This window comes from Emys orbicularis, chromosome 7 (genome assembly GCF_028017835.1).
Source record: "Emys orbicularis isolate rEmyOrb1 chromosome 7, rEmyOrb1.hap1, whole genome shotgun sequence".
Taxonomy (NCBI): Eukaryota; Metazoa; Chordata; order Testudines; family Emydidae; genus Emys; species Emys orbicularis.
Window position 1 is genome coordinate 106,745,158 of NC_088689.1, and position 21,911 is coordinate 106,767,068.

Consider the following 21,911-nt stretch of genomic DNA (forward strand, 5'->3'; position numbering starts at 1 on the left):
CACTTTCATGGAACTTTGTGACTTGCTTTCCCCTGCCCTGAAGCGCCAGAATACCAGGATGAGAGCAGCCCTCACAGTTGAGAAGCGAGTGGCGATAGCCCTGTGGAAGCTTGCAACGCCAGACAGCTACCGGTCAGTCGGGAATCAATTTGGAGTGGGCAAATCTACTGTGGGGGCTGCTGTGATCCAAGTTGCCAGCTCAATGAAAGACCTGGTGATATCAAGGGTAGTGACTCTGGGAAACGTGCAGGCCATAGTGGATGGCTTTGCTGCAATGGGATTCCCAAACTGTGGTGGGGCCATAGACGGAACCCATATCCCTATCTTGTCACCGGAGCACCAAGCCACCGAGTACATAAACCGCAAGGGGTACTTTTCAATGCTGCTGCAAGCCCTGGTGGATCACAAGGGACGTTTCACCAACATCAACGTGGGATGGCCGGGAAAGGTACATGATGCTCGCGTCTTCAGGCACTCTGCTCTGTTTCGAAAGCTGGAGGAAGGGACTTTCTTCCCGGACCAGAAAATAACCGTTGGGAATGTTGAAATGCCAACAGTTATTCTTGGGGACTCAGCCTACCCCTTAATGCCATGGTTCATGAAGCCATACACAGGCAGCCTGGACAGGAGTCAGGAGCTGTTCAACTACAGGCTGAGCAAGTGCCGAATGGTGGTGGAATGTGCATTTGGACGTTTAAAAGCGTGCTGGCGCAGCTTACTGACTCGCTCAGACCTTAGCGAAAAGAATATCCCCATTGTTATTGCTGCTTGCTGTGCGCTCCACAATATCTGTGAGAGTAAGGGGGAGACATTTATGGCGGGGTGGGAGGTTGAGGCAAATCGCCTGGCCGCTGATAACGCGCAGCCAGACACCAGGGCGGTTAGAGGAGCACAGCAGGGCGCGGTGCGCATCAGAGAAGCTTTGAAAACGAGTTTTGTGACTGGCCAGGCTACGGTGTGAAACTTCTGTTTGTTTCTCCTTGATGAACCCTCCGTCCCCCCCCCCACCCGGTTAACTCTACTTCCCTGTAAACTAACCACCCCACCCTCCCCTACCCTCCCCCCTTCGAGCACCACTTGCAGAGGCAATAAAGTCATTGTTACTTCACATTCATGCATTCTTTATTAATTCATCACACAACTAGGGGGATAATTGCAATGGTAGCCCGGGATGGGTGGGGGAGGAGGGAAGGAAAAGGACACACTGCAGTTTAAAACTTTAACTCTTATTGAAGGCCAGCCTTCTGATGCTAGGGCAGTCATCTGGGGTGGAGTGACTGGGTGGCCGGAGTCCCCCCCACCGTGTTCTTGGGCGTCTGGGTGAGGAGGCTATGGAACTTGGGGAGGAGGGCTGTTGGTTACACAGGGGCTGTAGCGGCGGTCTCTGCTCCTGCTGCCTTTCCTGCAGCTCAACCATACGCTGGAGCATATCAGTTTGATGCTCCAGCAGCCGGAGCATCGACTCTTGCCTTCTGTGTGCAAGCTGACGCCACCTATCATCTTCAGCCCACAACTTGCTCTGTTCATCCCGCGATTCAGCACGCCACCTCTCCTCTCGTTCATATTGTGCTTTTCTGAAATCAGTCATTGACTGCCTCCACGCATTCTGCTGTGCTCTGTCAGCGTGGGAGGACATCTGTAGTTCTGTAAACATGTCATCACGCGTCCTAAGCTTTCTCTTTCTAATCTTCACTAGCCTCTGTGAAGGAGAAACATTTGCAGCTGGTGGAGGAGAAGGGAGAGGTGGTTAAAAAAGACACATTTTAGAGAACAATGGGTACACTCTTTCACGTTAAATTTTGCTGTTCACATTACACAGCACATGTGCTTTCGTTACAAGGTCGCATTTTCCCTCTTATATTGAGGGCCTGCCGGTTTGGTGTGAGAGATCACTCACGCAGTGCCAGGCCACAGATTTCAGCTTGCAGGCAGCCATGGTAAGACACAGTCTTTTGGCTTTTTTAACCTTCTTAACATGTGGGAATGGTTTCAAACAGTAGTGCTCTCATTTCCCATACCAAGCACCCGTTGGGTTGGCCATTTAAAATGGGTTTGCAATGTAAAAGGAGGGGCTGCGGTTTCAGTGTTAACATGCAGCACAAACACAACTAACTCCCCTCCCCCACACACCCAATTCTCTGGGATGATCACTTCACCCCTCCCCCCCCACCGCGTGGCTAACAGCGGGGAATATTTCTGTTCAGCAGAGCAGGAACGGGCACCTCTGAATGTCCCTTCCCCTTAATAAAATTGCCCCATTTCAACCAGGTGACCGTGAATTATATCACTCTCCTGAGGATAACAAAGAGCGATAAGGAATGGATGTTGTCTGCATGCCAGCAAACACCGGGACCATACGCTGCCATGCTTTGTTACGCAATGATTCCAGACTACATGCTACTGGCCTGGCGTGGTAAAGTGTCCTACCATGGCGGACGGATAAGGCAGCCCTCCCCAGAAACCTTTTGCAAAGGCTTTGGGAGTACATCAAGGAGAGCTTTCTGGAGATGTCCCTGGAGGATTTCCGCTCCATCCCCATACACATTAACAGACTTTTCCAGTAGCTGTACTGGCCGCGATTGCCAGGGCAAATTAATCATTAATCATTAAACACGCTTGCTTTTAAACCATGTGTAATATTTACAAAGGTACACTCACCAGAGGTCCCCTGTGTGCCCTCAGGGTCTTCGGTGAGTTCGGGGGTTACTGGTTCCAGGTCCAGGGTGACAAACATATCCTGGCTGTTAGGGAAACCGGTTTCTCCGCTTCCTTGCGGCTGTGAGGTATCTACATTTTCTCCATCCTCCTCTTCCGAACCCTCTTCCCTGTGTGTTTCTCCAGTGAGGGAGTCATAGCACACGGTTGGGGTAGTGGTGGCTGCACCCCCTAGAATGGCATGCAGCTCCGCGTAGAAGCGGCATGTTTGCGGCTCAGCCCCGGACCTTCCGTTTGCTTCTCTGGCTTTGTGGTAGGCTTGCCTTAGCTCCTTAATTTTCACGCGGCACTGCTGTGCGTCCCTGTTATGGCCTCTGTCCTTCATGGCCTTGGAGACCTTTTCTAATATTTTGCCATTTCGTTTACTGCTTCGGAGTTCAGCCAGCACTGATTCATCTCCCCATATGGCGAGCAGATCCCGTACCTCCCGTTCTGTCCATGCTGGAGCTCTTTTGCGATCCTGGGACTCCATCACGGTTACCTGTGCTGATGAGCTCTGCATGGTCACCTGTGCTCTCCACGCTGAGCAAACAGGAAATGAAATTCAAACATTCGCGGGGCTTTTCCTGTCTACCTGGCCAGTGCATCTGAGTTGAGAGTGCTGTCCAGAGCGGTCACAATGAAGCATTGTGGGATAGCTCCCGGAGGCCAATAACGTCGAATTCCGTCCACACTACCCCAATTCCGACCCCCTAAGGCCGATTTTATCGCTAATCCCCTCATCGGAGGTGGAGTAAAGAAACCAGTTTAAAGGGCCCTTTAAGTCGAAAGAAAGGGCTTCGTCGTGTGAACGTGTCCAGGCTTAATTCGATTTAACGCGGCTAAAGTCGACCTAAACTCGTAGTGTAGACCAGGCCTTAGACTAGAAACCAGGGGCGGCTCTATGTATTTTGCCGCCCCAAGCATGGCAGTCAGGTGGCTTTCGGCGGCGCACCTGCGGGAGGTCCGCTGGTAACGCGGATTCAGTGGCATGCCTGTGGGAGGTCCGCCGGTCCTGCGGCTTTGGCGTACCCACCGCCGAATTGCCGCCGAAGCCACGGGACCAGCAGACCTCCTGCAGGCATGCCGCCGAAGGCTCCCTGACTGCCGCCCACACAGCAACCAGCAGGCCGCCCCCGGCACACGCTTGGTGCCTGGAGCTGCCCCTGTTTGCCCAACCAAACCTTATTCCCAATTAGAGCAGAAATATTTTGACTATATCAATACACAATATCTAAGGCTATGTTTATGTCACAGATGTCGTGGAAGTCACGGAATCCATGACTTCCAGAGACAGATGACTGTGAGACCTCTGCAAGGTTCCAGCCACAGGTGACAGACTCCTGAGGGGGCCCTTCTCAGGGTTTCAGTGATGGGCGACAGCCTCGGGGCGGGGGGGGGAGGGGGATGCCTCGGGTGAGCGGCTAGGGGTATCCCGTTTTCTCTTTGGGAAATATGGTCATCCTGCGGCTCCTAGCCGCAATGAGCAGAGGGGGCCCCCCTGCAGCTTCCAGCTGCTGCAGGCAGAGGGGGAACCCCACAGCTCCCAGCCACCATGGTGGCAGGGGAAACCATGGAGTCGCAGCTGCAAAAGTCACAGACAGGTCATGGCTTCCGTGAATTTTTGTTTATTGCCCGTGACCTATCCGTGACTTTTACTAAAAATAACCATTAGAAAATCTTAGCCTTAACGATATGTATAGGGCAGCTTTTAGCCAAGGAACGTATGTTATGTATTGACTTGTGAACTATATATGGAAAACGCTTTTGAATGAGGTATATGTGAATTTAAAATGACATATTTAGGCCTGATTTTTAGGTCCAACAAACTTGTTTAATCAGGATTAAAGAGTGGGACAAAGATCCCCTTGTGTTATCTTTGTGCCCCCCATTCTGGTATTTGGCCCTAAGACAAATAAGAAAAATCTAAGGACTGCTCTAATTTACACTTGGCTGCCAATAGTCTCTAAGAGTCATTGAGGCAATACCACATGTGAGAGCTTTTACGCTGGCTTTTTGGCACCCTGGGAACACTCCAGCTGAGGTATTCCCCAGCAGCCAGGTCCATGTCCTTAGAGCTCCCTTTTTATGTTGTAAAAAGACCGTAATATAACAAAGACATTTACTCAGCAGGTATATGAAATACATCTGACTCTTCAGTAACAATTAAATCAAATTCAAAATGAACAAAATTTTAAAAGTAAGTTTATAGCACATCATTTTATTTCTTTTTCTCTTCCTAATCTCAGCACCAGTGTTTGGGGGTTAGCAAGCAGGGCAATCACCTGGGATGCCACACCACAGAGGGCCCCACGCAGCAGGGCTCAGGCTTTGGCTTCAGCCCCAGATAGCAGGGCTCGGGCTTCAGCTTCAGCCCCAGGTGGCAGGGCTTGGGCTTTAGAAACATTGCAGATGTGTGAGCAGGTAAAGGAGGCAGGGTGGGAGGCCCCCTCCTTAGTTTCTGCCCTGGGCCCCAGCAAGTCTAATGCCAACCCTGCCTATTCTGCACTTTTCCTACGTCTTGATGAATCTCTCCCTCCCCACACGTCTTTCTACCCTGCTTCATTTTGTGTCTACCTTGCTCCTCTCCTCCAGTCTCATAATCGCTTATCCTCTGAGCTCCTTTTATTCTCAGACTCCCCCCATGCCCACAAAGTCCTGTGATCTCCCAGACTCTTTCCCCCACTCCAGGGTCTTGCTCCTCCAGTTGCCACTTAATTGTGTTAGGTTCTCTCATCTCCAGTCAGGATTCCTCCAATGTTCCTGAGTTGTCAGTGGTCTTTCCACATACAAAGAGGACTAAAGGGAATGGGGTCTCTTTCCATATTTTTCACCTTTTCCAGGTTCTCTGTGCTTTGCACTCAGATTTTCTAGGGTTGTCCTGCCATTTTGCCAACTGCATGTGTGTCGTCCCCCCCCCCCCCATTTCTTCTCATGTATCTCTGCTCAGCCTTTATTCGCCTGTCTCTTGGGTGACCACCTTCCCAACTTCTAAAGTGAAATTCCAGGACAACTATGCAGATGCTCATTCTCAACCCTTCCTTGTTGAATCCCAGATGCAGCCTCCTACCTTGGGCCTTTTAAAGGTACAAAGGAGAAATCATGGGGAAATGACTGTCGTGTTTTTGAACTTCTGAATTGCCCATGTCCTGGAACTCCCTTGCTTCCCACCTCCTCCCCCCAACCTCTGAGCAATGTCACTGCCCCATCACCCTCAATTCCATCTTTGAGCACCCTCACTTTCCCATACTCTGACCCCATTCCCCCACCACCTGCTGCATCTGTGCTGGCCAGCCATTCTTCTGGCTGTTTTATGTCCTGGATAAGACTTCACTTCTAGGAATCCTTGAAACCTAAAACTCGTAACTCAACTCAACTGGGACATAGATCTGCTCACGCTAGGCTTTCAGAGACATTTGGTCCCCCCCCTCCCCAAAAGCTCATTCACTTGAGCCCGTTCAGTTTTCCACTAGCCCCATACCCACCCAGAAAGGCAGGGAGTTGGTTGGGAGAAGGCACAGACCTAGTGGAGGGTGGGGGGGAGATAGTCACCCACGCACTCACAGTGGGGTAGGAAGTCGGGTCACAGCGGGATGGTACCCAGCCTGAAGGGCAGAGATAGACAGTGCTTCAACTGAGGTTTCACCAGTACTGAACAGACCAGGACAATTACTTCCTGTGTCTTTCATATGACACTCCTGTTAATACACTGCAAAATGATATTAGCCATGTTTGGATGTTAGTTATATATTTAAAATAGGATGAAAATCTAGGATGAAATACTGGTCCCACTGAAGTCAAAGGCAAAACTTGCATTGACTTCAGGTGGGCCAGGATTTCACCCTTTAAGTTTTAGAGCTCATCTTCCAGGAATTTCCTCCATTATGTAATATTTTAAAGCTACCATTTTTGAATATTTAAATAGTATACAGCTGCCTTGTGGGGTAAAATAATTTTGTAAAAAATCACAGATAAAAATCAAGAACCTCAGTCTGATGACAGGCTCAGTTAATGGGTAACTATAGTGGATATTCCCTAATAAAAACAGTATAGGGTAGTTGCACATTTTTTACCTTTGACGAATAATCAAGCTTTATTGAGCTTTTAAGTAGCAGCAAGAAGTTACCAAATGAAGAAAGTTTATTTTAAAATTATTCCAATACATAAATTTCACCTCGCAAGTTAATACAAATATTGCCTGAGTAAGGACAGCAGGAACATGCTCCAGCAGTAGTGATTCAAGGTGCTAATGGGAGACATGGCTTAAAGTCCAAATATAAATGGCAAAAATGGAAAATCATGCTGCTCTGAACAACAAAGGTAAAATAATTTTTTTTAAAGTTAAAACAATTAAAAAATTTTCAAAGTTTAAAATTGTAACCAAAAAAATCTATTTTAATTTATTGCTGTGGGCTGCTGTCTGTACTGTGGGTGCTTTGGTTCAAGGTAGAGATAGTAACCAACGAAGTCCAGGTCCAGATTTCCTGAGTTTTAGTGCACAGATCTGAGGTTTTAGTCCATGGCCATCTCTTGTTCAAATCACTCAGTTTTTATCTTATGAAAGCTTTATGCTCAGTTAAATTTAGGGGAGTTAAATGCCTTGCACAGTAACAAAGAAACACTAAAATTGCTCTTCTTCAGACCCCAAGGCTCTCATGTCCCTGCACTAGCTGGGACGCTCCTAAGTTTTGCAGAGAAGTCAGAGACTTGCCCATTCCCGAGCACTGGAATTCAAGGAAATAATTTCCACTGCTAGTTACCAAAATAGAGTGTGGGGTGGGTGGAAACTAACATCAAAGGGGAAAGTGTCAAGCAAGCTTGTGTGTTTATATTGGATTGTAAATATTAATCCTTTATTATTTTTGTATTAAACTCAATTTCTTGACCAGAAATCCCAGAAACTGTTGTGTTAACCAAAGGTGCTGGCTACATTGTTAAGAGGGTTTTGTTTTAAATAAATGAACATCTTTGTCCTAGTAGGCCTGTACTCTATTATCCCTGTTTTACTTGGAACTTTAGCTGACCCTAGTGCAGGGGTTCTCAGACTTTTGTACTAGTGACCCCTTTCACATACCAAGCCTCTGAGTGCAACCCCCCTTATACACTGAAAGCACTTTTTAATATATTTAACACCATTATAAATGCTGGAGGCAAGCGGGGTTTGGGGTGGAGGCTGACAGCTCATGACCCCCCATCTAATAACTTTGCGACCCCCTGAGGGGTCCCGACCCCCAGTTTGAGAACCCCTGCCCTAGTGCATTATCGATAATTCTGAATTTTAGCTAGACTTTAGTGTGTTGTTAAATAATGGATTGTGTGTCTTTTGTAATCAACCCTTGACCCTTAAAGAAAAGTCCAGAAAGGAACCACTTGTAACCTATATGAGGCAGATGTTTTCTGCAATTAATAAGATAAGCTTAAAGCATCGTTCGATGATTATCAGGAATTACTTTAACAGATGATTTCTATCATAATGACTTGATTATAGATGTGTTTTGTAATTGATAAAATATTGGCTGGTTGGACAGATGTCTTTAGCTTATCAATTATGTAAATCATATACCATGAAATGTAGAAGTCCACAGTCAATAGTTCATTTTATTTTCTGTGAACACAGTCTATAAAGAGATGCTTGTTATTATAGATGTATGTTGTAATGGACAAAACAGTGTAATTGATAAGTGATGCTCATAAATGTTCTGTAACTGTTTTACAAAATGGATAAAGGACACGTGGTATAGCAGGTGTATTCTATAATCAATGTATCAGCACAATATTAATGTATAGCTTAATGTCTAAGTATTAAGAGCTTATTGTGGTTACAAATGGTCCTGACAGTGATAAATTGGTTATAAATATTACTGGCTTATTGAATCAAAATACGATCAAGCATAATAAAGGATTTTTCTTTGTTTTGAGCAGTATATAAGAGGTGAGTTTTGAGGAGTTAGTCATAAGTGAACTCAAGTACACTACCTCACTTCTCCAGTCTCAGATTTGGTATACGTTTTGTTTTCTGTATTCTGCATAGTGCTGTAATAAGTATTGCTTGATTGTTTTACTTAAATAAAACTTCAACTGAGTTAGTTATTTGACTTCATGACTTATTAAATCTGAATACACAACATCATCAATGGTCAGGGTCTCAAAACTGGTAGAGATGGGGTTGCACAGCAGAACCATACAGAACTGTTACACTCACACCTTCCTTTGTCCATTCTCTTCTGATCAGACCATAGCTGCTGTCATGGTTAAAAAGCTAGCTGCACCTCTGTCTCCTTTCAGGTCTGAGTGCACCCCTGCAGGCATTAAGGGTATGTCTACACTACGGGATTAATCCGAATTTATATAATTCGAATTTTGGAAACAGATTGTATAAAGTCAAATGTATGCGGCCACACTAAGCACATTAATTCGGTGGTGTGCGTCCATGTACCGGGGCTAGCGTCGATTTCTGGAGCGTTGCACTGTGGGTAGCTATCCCATAGTTCCCGCAGTCTCCTCCGCCCATTGGAATTCTGGGTTGAGATCCCAATGCCTGATGGGGCCAAAACATTGTCGCGGGTGGTTCTGGGTATATCCTCCCCCCTCTCCAGGGAAGCAACGTCAGACAACCGTTTTGCGCCTTTTTCCTGGGTGAACAGTGCAGACGACATACCACGGCAAGCATGGAGCCTGCTCAGCTCAAGACAGCAGTCATGAACATTGTAAACACCTCACGCGTTATCGTGCAGTTTATGCTGAACCAGAACCTGCAAAACCAGCCGGCGAGGAGTAGGCTACGGCAGCGCGGCGGCGAGAGTGATGAGGATATGGACATGGAATTCTATCGAACCGCGGGACCCGGTGCTTTGGAGATCATGCTGTTAATGGGGCAGGTTATAGCCGTGGAACGCCGATTCTGGGCCCGGGAAACAAGCACAGACTGGTGGGACCGCATAGTGTTGCAGGTGTGGGACGATTCCCAGTGGCTGCGAAACTTTCGCATGCGTAAGGGCACTTTCTTGGAACTTTGTGACTTGCTTTCCCCTGCCCTGAAGCGCCAGAATACCAAGATGAGAGCAGCCCTCACAGTTGAGAAGCGAGTGGCGATAGCCCTGTGGAAGCTTGCAACGCCAGACAGCTACCGGTCAGTCGGGAATCAATTTGGAGTGGGCAAATCTACTGTGGGGGCTGCTGTGATGCAAGTAGCCAAAGCAATCACTGAGGTGCTGCTACGAAAGGTAGTGACTCTGGGAAATGTGCAGGTCATAGTGGATGGCTTTGCTGCAATGGGATTCCCTAACTGTGGTGGGGCGATAGATGGAACCCACATCCCTATCTTGGCACCGGAGCACCAGGGTACCCAGTACATAAACCGCAAGGGGTACTTTTCAATGCTGCTGCAAGGACTTGTGGATCACAAGGGACGTTTCACCAACATCAATGTGGGCTGGCCGGGAAGGGTTCATGATGCTCGCGTCTTCAGGAACACTACTCTGTTTAAAGGGCTGCAGCAAGGGACTTACTTCCCGGACCAGAAAATAACCGTTGGGGATGTTGAAATGCCAATAGTTATTCTTGGGGACCCAGCCTACCCCTTAATGCCATGGCTCATGAAGCCATACACAGGCAGCCTGGACAGGAGTCAGGAGCTGTTCAACTACAGGCTGAGCAAGTGCAGAATGGTGGTAGAATGTGCATTTGGCCGTTTAAAAGGTCGTTGGCGATCGCTACTGACTCGCTCAGACCTCAGCCAAACCAATCTCCCCATTGTTACTTCTGCTTGCTGTGTGCTTCACAATCTCTGTGAAAGTAAGGGGGAGACCTTTATGGCAGGGTGGGAGGCTGAGGCAAATCGCCTGGCTGCTGATTACGCGCAGCCAGACACCAGGGCGATTAGAAGAGCACACCAGGAAGCGCTGTGCATCAGAGAAGCTTTGAAAACCAGTTTCATGAGTGGCCAGGCTACAGTGTGAAATTTCTGTTTGTTTCTCCTTCATGAAAACCCGCCCCCTTTATTGACTCATTCTCTGTAAGGAACCCACCCTCCCCGTTCCCCCAGCTTGCTTTCAAAGGAAATAAAGTCACTATCGTTTAAAAATCATGTATTCTTTATTAAGTGATTATAAACATAGGGAGAGAACCGACAAGGTAATCTGGGTGAGGTTTGGGAGGAGGATAGGAGGGAAGTAAAAGGCCACTGAAAAAATTCAATATAATGACAGCCTTTTGCTTGGGCTGTCCACTGGGGTGGAGTGGGAGGGTGCACGGAGCCTCCCCCCCCGCGTTCTTACACGTCTGGGTGAGGAGGATATGGAACATGGTGAGGGGGGAGGGAGGTTATACAGCGGCTGCAGCGGCAGACTGTTATCCTGCTGCCGTTCCTGAAGCTCCACCAGACGCCGGAGCATGTCCGTTTGATCACGCAGCAGCCCCAGCATTGCAGCCTGCCACCTCTCATCTCGAGCGTCCCTCATGACCTCACGTTCACTGGCATCTTTCCTAAATTTAGCTACCGTGTCCTTCCACTCATTCAAATGAGCTCTTTCTTTGCGGGTGCATTCCATTATTTCCGTGAACATCTCGTCTCGCGTCCTCTTTCTACGCCGCCTTATCTGAGATAGCCTTCGGGACGGAGGAGGGAGGCTTGAAAAATTTGCAGCTGCTGGAGGGAGGGTTGAAAAAAAGGAGAGAAGTCAAAGGTAACTTCTTGCTGCTACTTAAAAGCTCAATAAAGCTTGATTATTCGTCAAAGGTAAAAAATAATACATTTTACAGAACAATGCTTATACTCTTTCACGGTGAACAACACTATTCACATTACATAGCACATGTGATTTCAGTACAAGGTCGCATTTTCCATCTTATTGAGTGCCTGTGGCTTTGGTGTTAGAGATCACAGACGCAGGTCCAGGCAACAGAATTCAGCTTGCATGCAGCTATGGTAAGCCATTGTCTTTCGGCTTCTGCGCCCTCCTTTCCCACATACCAAGCAAAGCCCGTTGACTGCTGCGGTTTTCCTGTTAACCTTCAGCAGCAGAAAACAAACTACCCCCCCCCATCCAATTCTCTGGGATGATCGCTTTATCCCTCCCCCCACCGCGTGGCAGGTATCTCAGAAGATCCCTGCAGAAACCAAACTAACCCCCCCGCCTCCCCCCTCCCGCCATGAATTATCTGGGATGATCGCTGTACCCCTCCCCCCACCGCGTGGCTGGTAACAGGGAAGATCCCTGCTAGCCAAACGCGAAAAGCTCAGGGCCAATTCCCCCCACCCTGCGCTTGGCTAACTGCAGGGAAGGATTTCTTTTCAGCCACAGGCAAACAGCCCAGTAGGAATGGCCACCTCTGTCCCCTTAATTAAATTCCCGTATTTCAACCAGGTTACCATGAGCGATATCACTCTCCTGAGGATTACACAGCGAGATAAAGAACGGATATTGCTTGAATGCCAGCAAACACCGGGACCATACGCTGCCAGGTTTTGTCAGGCAATGATACCAGATTACTTGCTGCAAGCATGGCGTGGTCAAGTGTCCTACCATGGAGGACGGAATAAGGCTGCACTGCCCAGAAACCTTGTGGCAAGGCTTTTGGAGTACCTCCAGGAGAGCTTCATGGAGATGTCCCTGGAGGATTTCCGCTCCATCCCCAGACACGTTAACAGACTTTTCCAGTAGCTGTACTGGCCGCGAATGCATCCCAAGTCCTCAGGGCAAAGTAATCATTAAAAAACGCTTGCTTTTAAAACAAGTTTTATATTTTAAAAGGTAAACTCACCTGAGGTCCCTTCCATGGGGTCATGGTCTTGGATACTGGCTTGGGAGGGTTGGGAGGGTACTTCAGTCAGGCTGAGAAAAAGATCCTGGCTGTTGGGGAGAACGGAGTGCTGGGTGCTCTCCGCAAGCTCGTCCTCCTCCTCCTCCTCCTCTTCCCCGTCCGCAGAATCCTCAGGTGTAGCTGATGAGATTATCCCCGCCTCGGAATCCACGGTCAGAGGTGGGGTAGTGGTGGCGGCCCCCCCTAGAACTGCATGCAGCTCGGCGTAGAAGCGGCATGTCCGCGGCTCTGACCCGGAGCGACCGTTTGCCTCCTTTGTTTTTTGATAGGCTTGTCTGAGCTCCTTGACTTTCACGCGGCACTGATCTGAGTCCCTATTGTGGCCTCTCTCCATCATGCCCTTGGAGATTTTTTCAAAAGTTTTGGCATTTCGTCTTTTCGAACGAAGTTCTGCTAGCACTGAATCCTCTCCCCATATAGCGATCAGATCCATACGGTCCATGCTGGTGCTCTTTTTCGATTATCGGCCTGCATGGTTACCTGTGCTGATGAGCTGAGCTATCTGTGGTCACCTGTGCTCTCCACGCTGGGCAAACAGGAAATGAAATTCAAATGTTCGTGGGGCTTTTCCTGTCTACCTGGCCAGTGCATCCGAGTTCAGATTGCTGTCCAGAGCGGTCACAATGGTGCACTCTGGGACAGCTCCCGGAGGCCAATACCATCGAATTGCGGCCACACTAACCCTAATTCGAAATAACAATATCGATTTTGGTGCTACTCTGCTCGTCGGGGAGGAGTACAGAAATCGATTTTAAGAGCCCTTTATTTCGAAATAAATGGCTTCGTTGTGTGGACGGGTGCAGGGTTAATTCGATTTAACGCTGCTAAATTCGAATTAAAATCATAGTGTAGACCAGGCCTAAGCCTTGTACCTTTACCTATCACAAGGTGGGATTGCACAACTCTCCCACTCTTAGACTGGGCCCTGGGGTACAGTATCCTGTGTATCAACTGTTGTTATCCTATAGGCCCAACTGAGTTCAGGGACCTGTGGTTCTTCCCTTCAGGAGTTTGTGACCAGTGGCATATAGTGACAAAACAGCCTTAAAATCAAAGTTTTGTTTATTTTAGCAGTAACAACAAAGCTTTTAGAGAAAAAGGATTTTAAGATAAACAATCTACATGTATGTCTATCTTATCTAAAAAAATCTTACCATCTCCTGATGCTAACCCAGGCAGGTGTAACTTCTCCATACATCCCCAGTGTGGACTGTGTATCTCTGTCTGTTTCCCCTGAACTGCTGCTGCCTCTCTTTTGAGCGTGCCCCTTTTAATCCTCCCAGAGTTCCTTTGATCTTTTGTATTTGTGGGCCTTTTCCTGTCCTGGTCAAAACCACTATTATAGGTTGGCTGGAGATGGAGGCAAAATCATCAAAACTAATAGTTCTTGTGTTGTCCCTTAACAACTTTTAACTGTTTGCTTAGAGGTGGCTATATTGGGCCATTCTTTTCTTTCCTGCTTGTTTTTCCAGACAGTCTCCTATTACACTAAAAGCAATACATTCATACTGTAAGCATCCCAGGAACCAGGCCAACATACAGTATTCATAAATTGTCACAGGGCAGCTCCATATCTGTCACTGATGCTTCTATTTGTTAGCTTGCAGAAGGCCCAAACAGATTGTCTCAATTCCCCCAGGCATTTTCAGAGGGCAAAAAGTAGGCAGAAGCATTTGGCATCATCTCACCTTTCTTCTGTGAGGTCATTGCCCTTCTTTCCTGCTCCTTTTTTCCCCCCTCTCTTTCTCCTTAGGACTTCTTCCCTTGTCTGTCCCTCCAATACGTCTTGGCCCCCCCCACTCACTGTTATTTCACCACTTATTTCCTTATACTGCATCACCTTCCTTCCTCTCTTTGCTTCCCTTATCCAGAGTTTTCCCCTTCCTTTCTCATCTACTCTCCATCCCCCTGGAGTCTTCTCCCAATCACACACCCTCATTCTCCTTGGAGTCCAGTGGTGGTTGCTGCTGAGTGTGTGTGTGGTGGTGGGGCGGGGGGGGGGAGGAGGAGGTGTCTTCCCTGCTGTTGTAGTGAGACAAATGATGAGGGTTCTGGCAGAGGGGCAAATAAGGAACAGTCTCTGTAGGCTGCTGAAAAGCTTCAACAGTTCCTCAGTGCAGGAGATAATTTGGACATTTGATTTGCTGAACAAGTAACCTAAATAAACATTCCAAAAGATTGACATTTATTTCCTTTTACAAAAATACATATTTTCAGTCAAGTGGTAATAGGCTGACATAATTGATGCCAGTTTACACGGTTCCAAGATATCATACAGTGCTTCAGTTAAATATTTAAAGATAATTTACCAGAGTAATGGCCACTTTTCAGTTTCAGGGTTAGAAATGCTAGTTATCAGCTGTGCAAAACAAATTGCAAGTTAGAGATTAATTAATGCCATAGTGGTATAATTTAAATGACAGTCTTGATACAATTAGTTAAACTAACTTCTGTTCATGAATAATGTTATATAAACTGTAAGAGTATTAAAATACATATTTTCTTAAAAATAACAATGTGACAGTTTATACCTAAATAAGACATTTTTAGAAAGATAGTATGAAATATTTATCATACAAAGGCATTTTTTCCATAGCAGGATTGCAACGTTACAAGACTTCTTATTCTACCCAAAGTACGTTAAGCAGAATCTTTTGATAATTGTGAACCACTTGTCATCTAAGAGTATAAAGTATGTACTGTATTTATTTGTACATCATGGCTTCAGCTTATCCTGCTTGGAATGGATCCTCAAAGTCACTCTTTGCATGCAGAGCAAATGTGCACTTCTTATACCAGTCTTAGTTTTCTTGGTTTAAGGTGATCTAGTGGCAACAAATTCTTGTTGCTTAATATAGAATGAAAAATGGTTATTTATGCATGTTTACTGTATGCATGTATTTTAAGTAGCTTCACTGTGCTGCAACTCCTTCTGGATATAGTCTCTACAATCCACAAGATTCCTTCAGCTGAAAGTAATATAGTCTTCTCTCTCCTGCCCCATTTCCTCCTCCTAAAAAACAGTCTAACACAATCATTTCCTGGCAGGAGAGAGAAGCGCACTTTAAGATTACTACTACAATGATCCTCAACTACAGTGGATTCTGTGCCATCTAGCACGACTGACATCTATTACAGGATGAGCAACAGTAACATTAAACTTGGTATATTTAGTAAGCAACACTGTACATTTTGTGATGAAGACTATATAGTTAAGCCTGATTAATGGAAACTTAAATCCTGAATTTCAGCAGTTCAGCTTTAAAATCATTTTAATTGTTCAATGATAAAAATACAACTAATCTGGGGTTAGCATTAATTAAGGCGTGTGAAGACAATTACCCATTATCTGACCTTAAATGGACAAAGTTAAAGGAAAATATACCAGTTTCTCTTTCTTAGGATATATTTAACAGATGCCTTCTTTTCTGTCCAGAGGCAGATGTAATATAATCATTGGGAAAAAAAAAAGTAAAACAAGATTAATGACCTATTTAATGCTTTCACTTGTCTCTGCTAATAGCAGTTCTATAAATCATAAAATTTGCAAGCAATGATTTGCCAACAAAATTCCTCAACTATTATGTACTTCATCCAAGTCACAATAGCATGGCAGTTAGTTTTTAACATCAGATTAAAAATATCTAAAGAAAGAAGGCATTAAAAGCAATTAGATATTACCTTAAATGGGATAGTCTCTTTACAAAGCCAATGTGAATGTTGCTTCCCCCTGAGTTAACATGAATGCGCACAGCAGCACCAATTTAAAAAAACATTCTGCAATGCCAGCATTGCATTGTGGTCCTGCATGTTTCATAATTTCATATGCCCACAGGTTTTTCATAAGAGCACTTGGTTTTAAACATAATGAACAAAGAAATTCTTTAGTTCCATCAGTATTTAAGTGGAACCCCTGTAGGTTTCTATTTTAAAAGAAAAGCTAAAAATTGTTTTTCCACTATTACTAATGTCAAGTGTTAGTATACCATTCACAGCTCCAGTCCATTCATCTCTGCCAGTCTCTTCTGTGAAGCTTTGAAATATGTTGTTTGTTTGTGGCATAAAAATCCTAATAGAAATCATGTTGTACCAGTTTTAAGCAGAATATCCTGTAAGTCATCTGGGAGTGCTAGTATAATTGCATCAATGTGCATCTGTAGCTTTTCCATAGTGTCAGGTTTCATGGGTAGATGTTCTCTGTCAGCCTGGAACTATAGGAGGCACAATTAAACACATTTTTCAAATAAAAAAAACTGCAAGTGAATTTAATGTTCATAAAAGAAATCAGACTAATGGATCTGAAATCCTCCATCTAATGAACAGCTACGTGGACAGTGGGAATGCAAGCTTCCCCTCAATACCACCAGCTTATTTCAACCTTGATTTGGACAGACTTCCAAGGGAAATTTGGTTTCCAGGTTCATTTAGGACTCAGTCTTGCTCCTATTGGAGTCAATGGCAAAACACTCATTGGCTTCAATGGGAGCAGGACTGAGCCCTTAATTTTGGCATCTCTACTTAGATTGCCAACATCAGTAAGTGTAACTGGGTGGCTTGTCCCTTAAGGTATGGAGGGCCTGGGGCTAGCCAACACTGATTACTGAATGAGCCACAAGCGAGATCAGGTGATTTTTCTATAAAGAGCAGCAGAAATCCCAGGCCACTGCAGGGCGTGAGAAAGGCTCCTGCTGGAAAGATGCTGACATCAGGAGAGTTTGGAGGCCAGAGACCAGTGAGTCGGAAATGGGACTCCACTGATTGGGTATGGGCTTAGAGATCAGTGCCAGAAGGCTGAGCTCCAGCTTGGAAGAGATGGGACAACAGACTGGGACAGAAGAAGAGCTCTGGCTGTGACAGAAGATGCCAGAGCTAAGTATTAACTTTTGGGTTGTGGTGATGGATTGTATTTTGGGATCCTGAAGATTGTTTTGAACTGTTTCTGTTATTAACCCAGCACTAGGCAGGGGTGATGTAAACCCAGAGGAAAGCCTGTGTGCAGTTTTTTCAGGGGCCCTGAAGAGAGGGAAACAGAGGCAAGGCGCTGGAGAGCAACCTCTGGCCATGAGTGGGACACTCAGGAAGCCATGGGTCCTGTTAAAGTGAGTTTTGAGATGTCAGCTAGGCACAGGACTGAAACAATCAATTAAACCATCTAAGTGCTGTTCAGCCACCAGCCTTTTGGTTACTGCTGAACTGGGCCATCCATATTTGAATCAGTGACTGGATGATCACCATCAATCTTCTGAGCTATCAAAATCTTGTGAGGAACATTCAGTTCAATTTGAAGTAGATGTAAAACACACTCACTCTACAATATGAAGTGACAAATTTCATCTGTACTTACTATAGTTACATACCAGTTTATTCTTTAACTTTAAGACAAGATCCACTGTTTCTACTTCAGTATGTTTCTGACTCCAGAAAAGCAAGTCCTTTCAGGATAAAAATTCATAATGCTGAAATATTTACATACATAAACACACAGTACTTTCAACAATACCATTAATTTACTTTTGAAAAACTTCTAGTATATTTAGAACATTACTGCAATATACTACTTCTCACTAGTTATGCATTTGTCATCTTAAGACAAACACAGGCTGGTCAATTTCATTTTCCAGCTCTCCAGCATTAGCACACCCTTTAGTTTCCAAATGCTGCAGAGATTTTTTTTTTTGGTAAGTGTTTCAAACTGCAATTTAACTTTTTTTATTTTTATGTTTTTAGTTGAAATAAAAGGTTCTGACAAGTGTCTCAATCTTTTTAACTATTACAGTTGACAGGTGGCGAGGAGAGAACACTTCTGAAACATGGAGCAAAGTTTTGATGTAAAAAAAAAAAAAAAAAAAAAAGTGTTATAAATCACTAAGAGCAAAAAATCATATTTTTCTTACCTCATTACAGAGCGCTTCTAAATGGAGGGCCTCCAACTTCTGTGTCATTTCCTTCCGCCGGGTCCTGAACCAGCCATTGAAGTTTGGAGATTTCAAGAAGTGTCTTTAATAAAACAGTGCAAATAAATTTATATTTTAAATTACATTCTCAATTCAATTCTTTCTTTTTCCTCCATCATCAAGTCTCTTACACAACTTCACAAGATTGTATAGTAGTTTTGTTGTGGGGAGGAGGAGGATATAAATATCAATTAGAAGGTTTTAATCTTTCAGAAAAATTATTAATTCTGCTTGGGAAGGAAAGTTATGTAGTGGAACACTGATTAATAAACGTCACTAATCTGAAACAGGTTTCTGTGTCCCTTCAAAAAAACACCAAAAAGCCTTATGCTCTGAAATCCTTATGAAGTCTTCAGGCACAAAGATGCTTGTATTTAAATGACTTGTCATTTTATTTGAAATGTTGATTATCAAAAACAATTTGATGTCCCCTGCCATTATGCTTTGGCTAATAGTTTCCGTTCTAATGAAAGGAAAGGTGATTGAGAACTAAAGGGTTTCATGATGATTATCGCTCTTGCTAGATCTTCATGAGTTTAGGGGTTAATATAACACAGCTTCTTTGACCTTGGGATTCTTACTTCCCATATGGATAGGTATACGAGTACTATATAGCCATCTATTCCTGTTTATACAGATTATTTGTAAAGATTTATATTATGGTATCACCCAAAGGCCACCATCAGGACCAGGACCTGATTATGCCGGGTGCTGTGGAAACATATGTTAGAGACAAAACCTGTCCTGGAGGACTTCCCAAAGGATAGAAAAATGGAGATATAACATACAAGGAAAATAAACATGGAGGAGGATTAACACAGCTTGGTTAGTTCCTTTCTTTTTAAAATTAGGATAAAGGTACAGTGAGGACTGGCCAAGTCTAAATGTATGGGAGTAGGAAAAACATCTGCCTATCCATGATCAGCAAGCAGGGTTTTGGAGGCGTCACAGCAGAGGTGAGTGTTAAGGGGGCATGTGAAAGAAGATAAAGGTACTAGCTGTAACAATTATAGTAGAGATTTTAAAAAAAATGTATAAGGGGTGGTGCGGCAAAGATGCTTAAATGAAAAAGTTGTCAGAAGGGCAGTAAAAGCTAAGAATTTTGGCAGAGTGAAGGCAGAGGCAGGGCTCAACGGTACAGTATGATCCTAGGTCAGACAGAGAGGGTGAGGCTAAGTTGTGAAGAGCCTTACAGGGTTAAGACAAAAAGTAATGTCTTGGGGCACTAGAGGAAGAACTCAAAGAAAACTATGATGTGGTCAGGAACATAAGCCAGGAAGATGATCTTACCAATTGCATTTTGAAAGACAGAAGCATTTTTTAAGAGCCTATCGCTGTACATAAGAACGGCCATACTGGGTCAGCCCAAAGGTCCATCTAGACCAGTATCCTGTCTTCCGACAGTGGCCAATGCCAGGTGCCCCAGAGGGAATGAACAAAACAGGTAACCATCAAGTGATCCATCCCGTCACCCATTCCCAGCTTCTGGCAAACAGAGGCTAGGGACACCATCCTCGCCCATCCTGGCTAATAGCCACTGATGGACTTATCCTCCATGAATTTATCTAGTTCTTTTTTGAACCCTGTTATAGTCTTGACCTTTACAACATCCTCTGTCAAGGAGTTCCACAGGTTGACTGTGCATTGTGTGAAAAAATACTCTGTTTTAAATCTGCTGCCTATTAATTTCATTTGGTGACCCCTAGTTCTTGTGTTAGGAGGAGGAGTAAATAACACTTCCTTGTTTACTTTCTCCACACCAGTCATGATTTTATAGACCTCTATCATATCTCCCCTTTGAGGTCTCTTTTCCAAGCTGAAAAGTCCCAGTATTAATCTCTCCTCATATGGCAGCCATTCCATACCCCTAATCACTTTTGTTGCCCTTTTCTGAATCTTTTCCAATTCCAATATATCTTTTTTTGAGATGGGGCGATCACATCTGCATACAGCGTTCAAGATGTGGGCATACTATGGATTTACATAGAGACAATATGATATTTTCTGTCTTATTATCTATCCCTTTCTTAATGATTCCCAACAGTCTGTTCACTTTTTTGACTGCTGCTGCACATTGAGTGGATGTTTTCAGAGAACTATCCACAATGACTCCAAGATCTCTTTCTTGAGTGGTAACAGCTAACTTAGATCCCATCATTTTATACGTATAGTTGGAATTATGCTTTCCAATGTGCATTGCTTTGCATTTATCAGCACTGAATTTCATCTGCCATTTTGTTGCCCAGTCACCAAGTTTTGTGAGATCCTTTTATAGCTCTTCACAGTCTGCTTGGGACTTAACGGTCTTAGTTTTGTATCATTTGCAAATTTTGCCACTTCACTGTTTACCCCTTTTTCCAGATCATTTATGAATATGTTGAATAAAACTGGTCCCAGAACAGACCCCTGGGGGACACCACTATTTACCTCTCTCCATTCTGAAAACTGACCATTTATTCCTATCCTTTGTTTCCTATCTTTTAACCAGTTACCAATCCATGAGAGGAAGTTCCTTCTTACCCATGACAGCTTACTTTGCTTAAGAGCCTTTGGTGAGGGACCTTGTCAAAGGCTTTCTGAAAATCCAAGTATGCTATATCCACTGGATCCCCCTGTAGTATCAAAGCATTATGATGTATAAAAAAATGGAGTGAAAGAGGTGCTTTACCCAGCATCTCTTGCTGGCCATTCCATCAGGAAAACTGTGCATCTTAACTTCTCATTTGAGAAGGTACTACAATTGCAGCCAAATAGACAGAAGAGATGTTCTGGGGATAAAATTAGTCCAGAATATAAGACTTACCATAATGAAACTATGAGATCTCACATTCAGCTATTTAGAGCTCCCTACTGAAAAGCTTTTCTTCCCATTTATCTAGTAATTTTTTTAATACTAGAATATAGTGATCTATAATACTTTGCACTGTCACATGAAAACCATTAACAGGTTACCCAGAGGGGCATATCTAAATGGATATTTAAAGTTTGCTAAACATTATGAATTTGTTTGATTAAACACAAAGAACTATGAAAATAAATCCTTTTGCATAATATTCAGTTATAACAACAATTAGATTTGCCCCCAAAAGAAAAAGGGCATGTACATGTTATGCATCACTGTATTTACATACAAATTGGTCTCTCATTTTAAAAAGTGACCTGTAAAGTCCTATCCAGTCTCCCTTTAATCCAGAGGTGAGCTGTGGTCCTGCTTTCTCAAGTGTTTTCATAAAGTCTTCTTGGCTGAATTGTCTCAACTGTGGTGGACTCTACAAAAGAAACCAAGTTTTTGGCAGCTTACAGTATGAGTTTTCTTTAGTCACAAACATTTTCAGCTCATTCAAGGAGTATTTCCTTACCTTCCATGGAGATATGCTCTTTTGCAGGGGCATCAGGCTTGCCACATAACGTTCCTGAGAAGGAAGAAAAATAGTTAAAGAA

General features: G+C 44.4%; 1 protein-coding gene across 1 annotated transcript in view; it reads right to left on the reverse strand.

The window, feature by feature from the left end:
* Positions 1-16,493: 16,493 nt before the first annotated feature.
* DENND6A (DENN domain containing 6A) overlaps positions 16,494-21,911 on the reverse strand; it is a 40,184-nt gene continuing 34,766 nt past the window's right edge. Inside the window, exons 16-20 of the mRNA XM_065407859.1 lie at positions 21,830-21,883; positions 21,630-21,739; positions 18,411-18,513; positions 17,874-17,948; positions 16,494-16,727 (exon numbers count right to left, since the gene is read on the reverse strand). Coding sequence (XP_065263931.1) covers positions 16,596-16,727; positions 17,874-17,948; positions 18,411-18,513; positions 21,630-21,739; positions 21,830-21,883 — 474 coding nt within the window. The 3' untranslated portion in view covers positions 16,494-16,595. The remainder of the gene's footprint in view (positions 16,728-17,873; positions 17,949-18,410; positions 18,514-21,629; positions 21,740-21,829; positions 21,884-21,911) is intronic.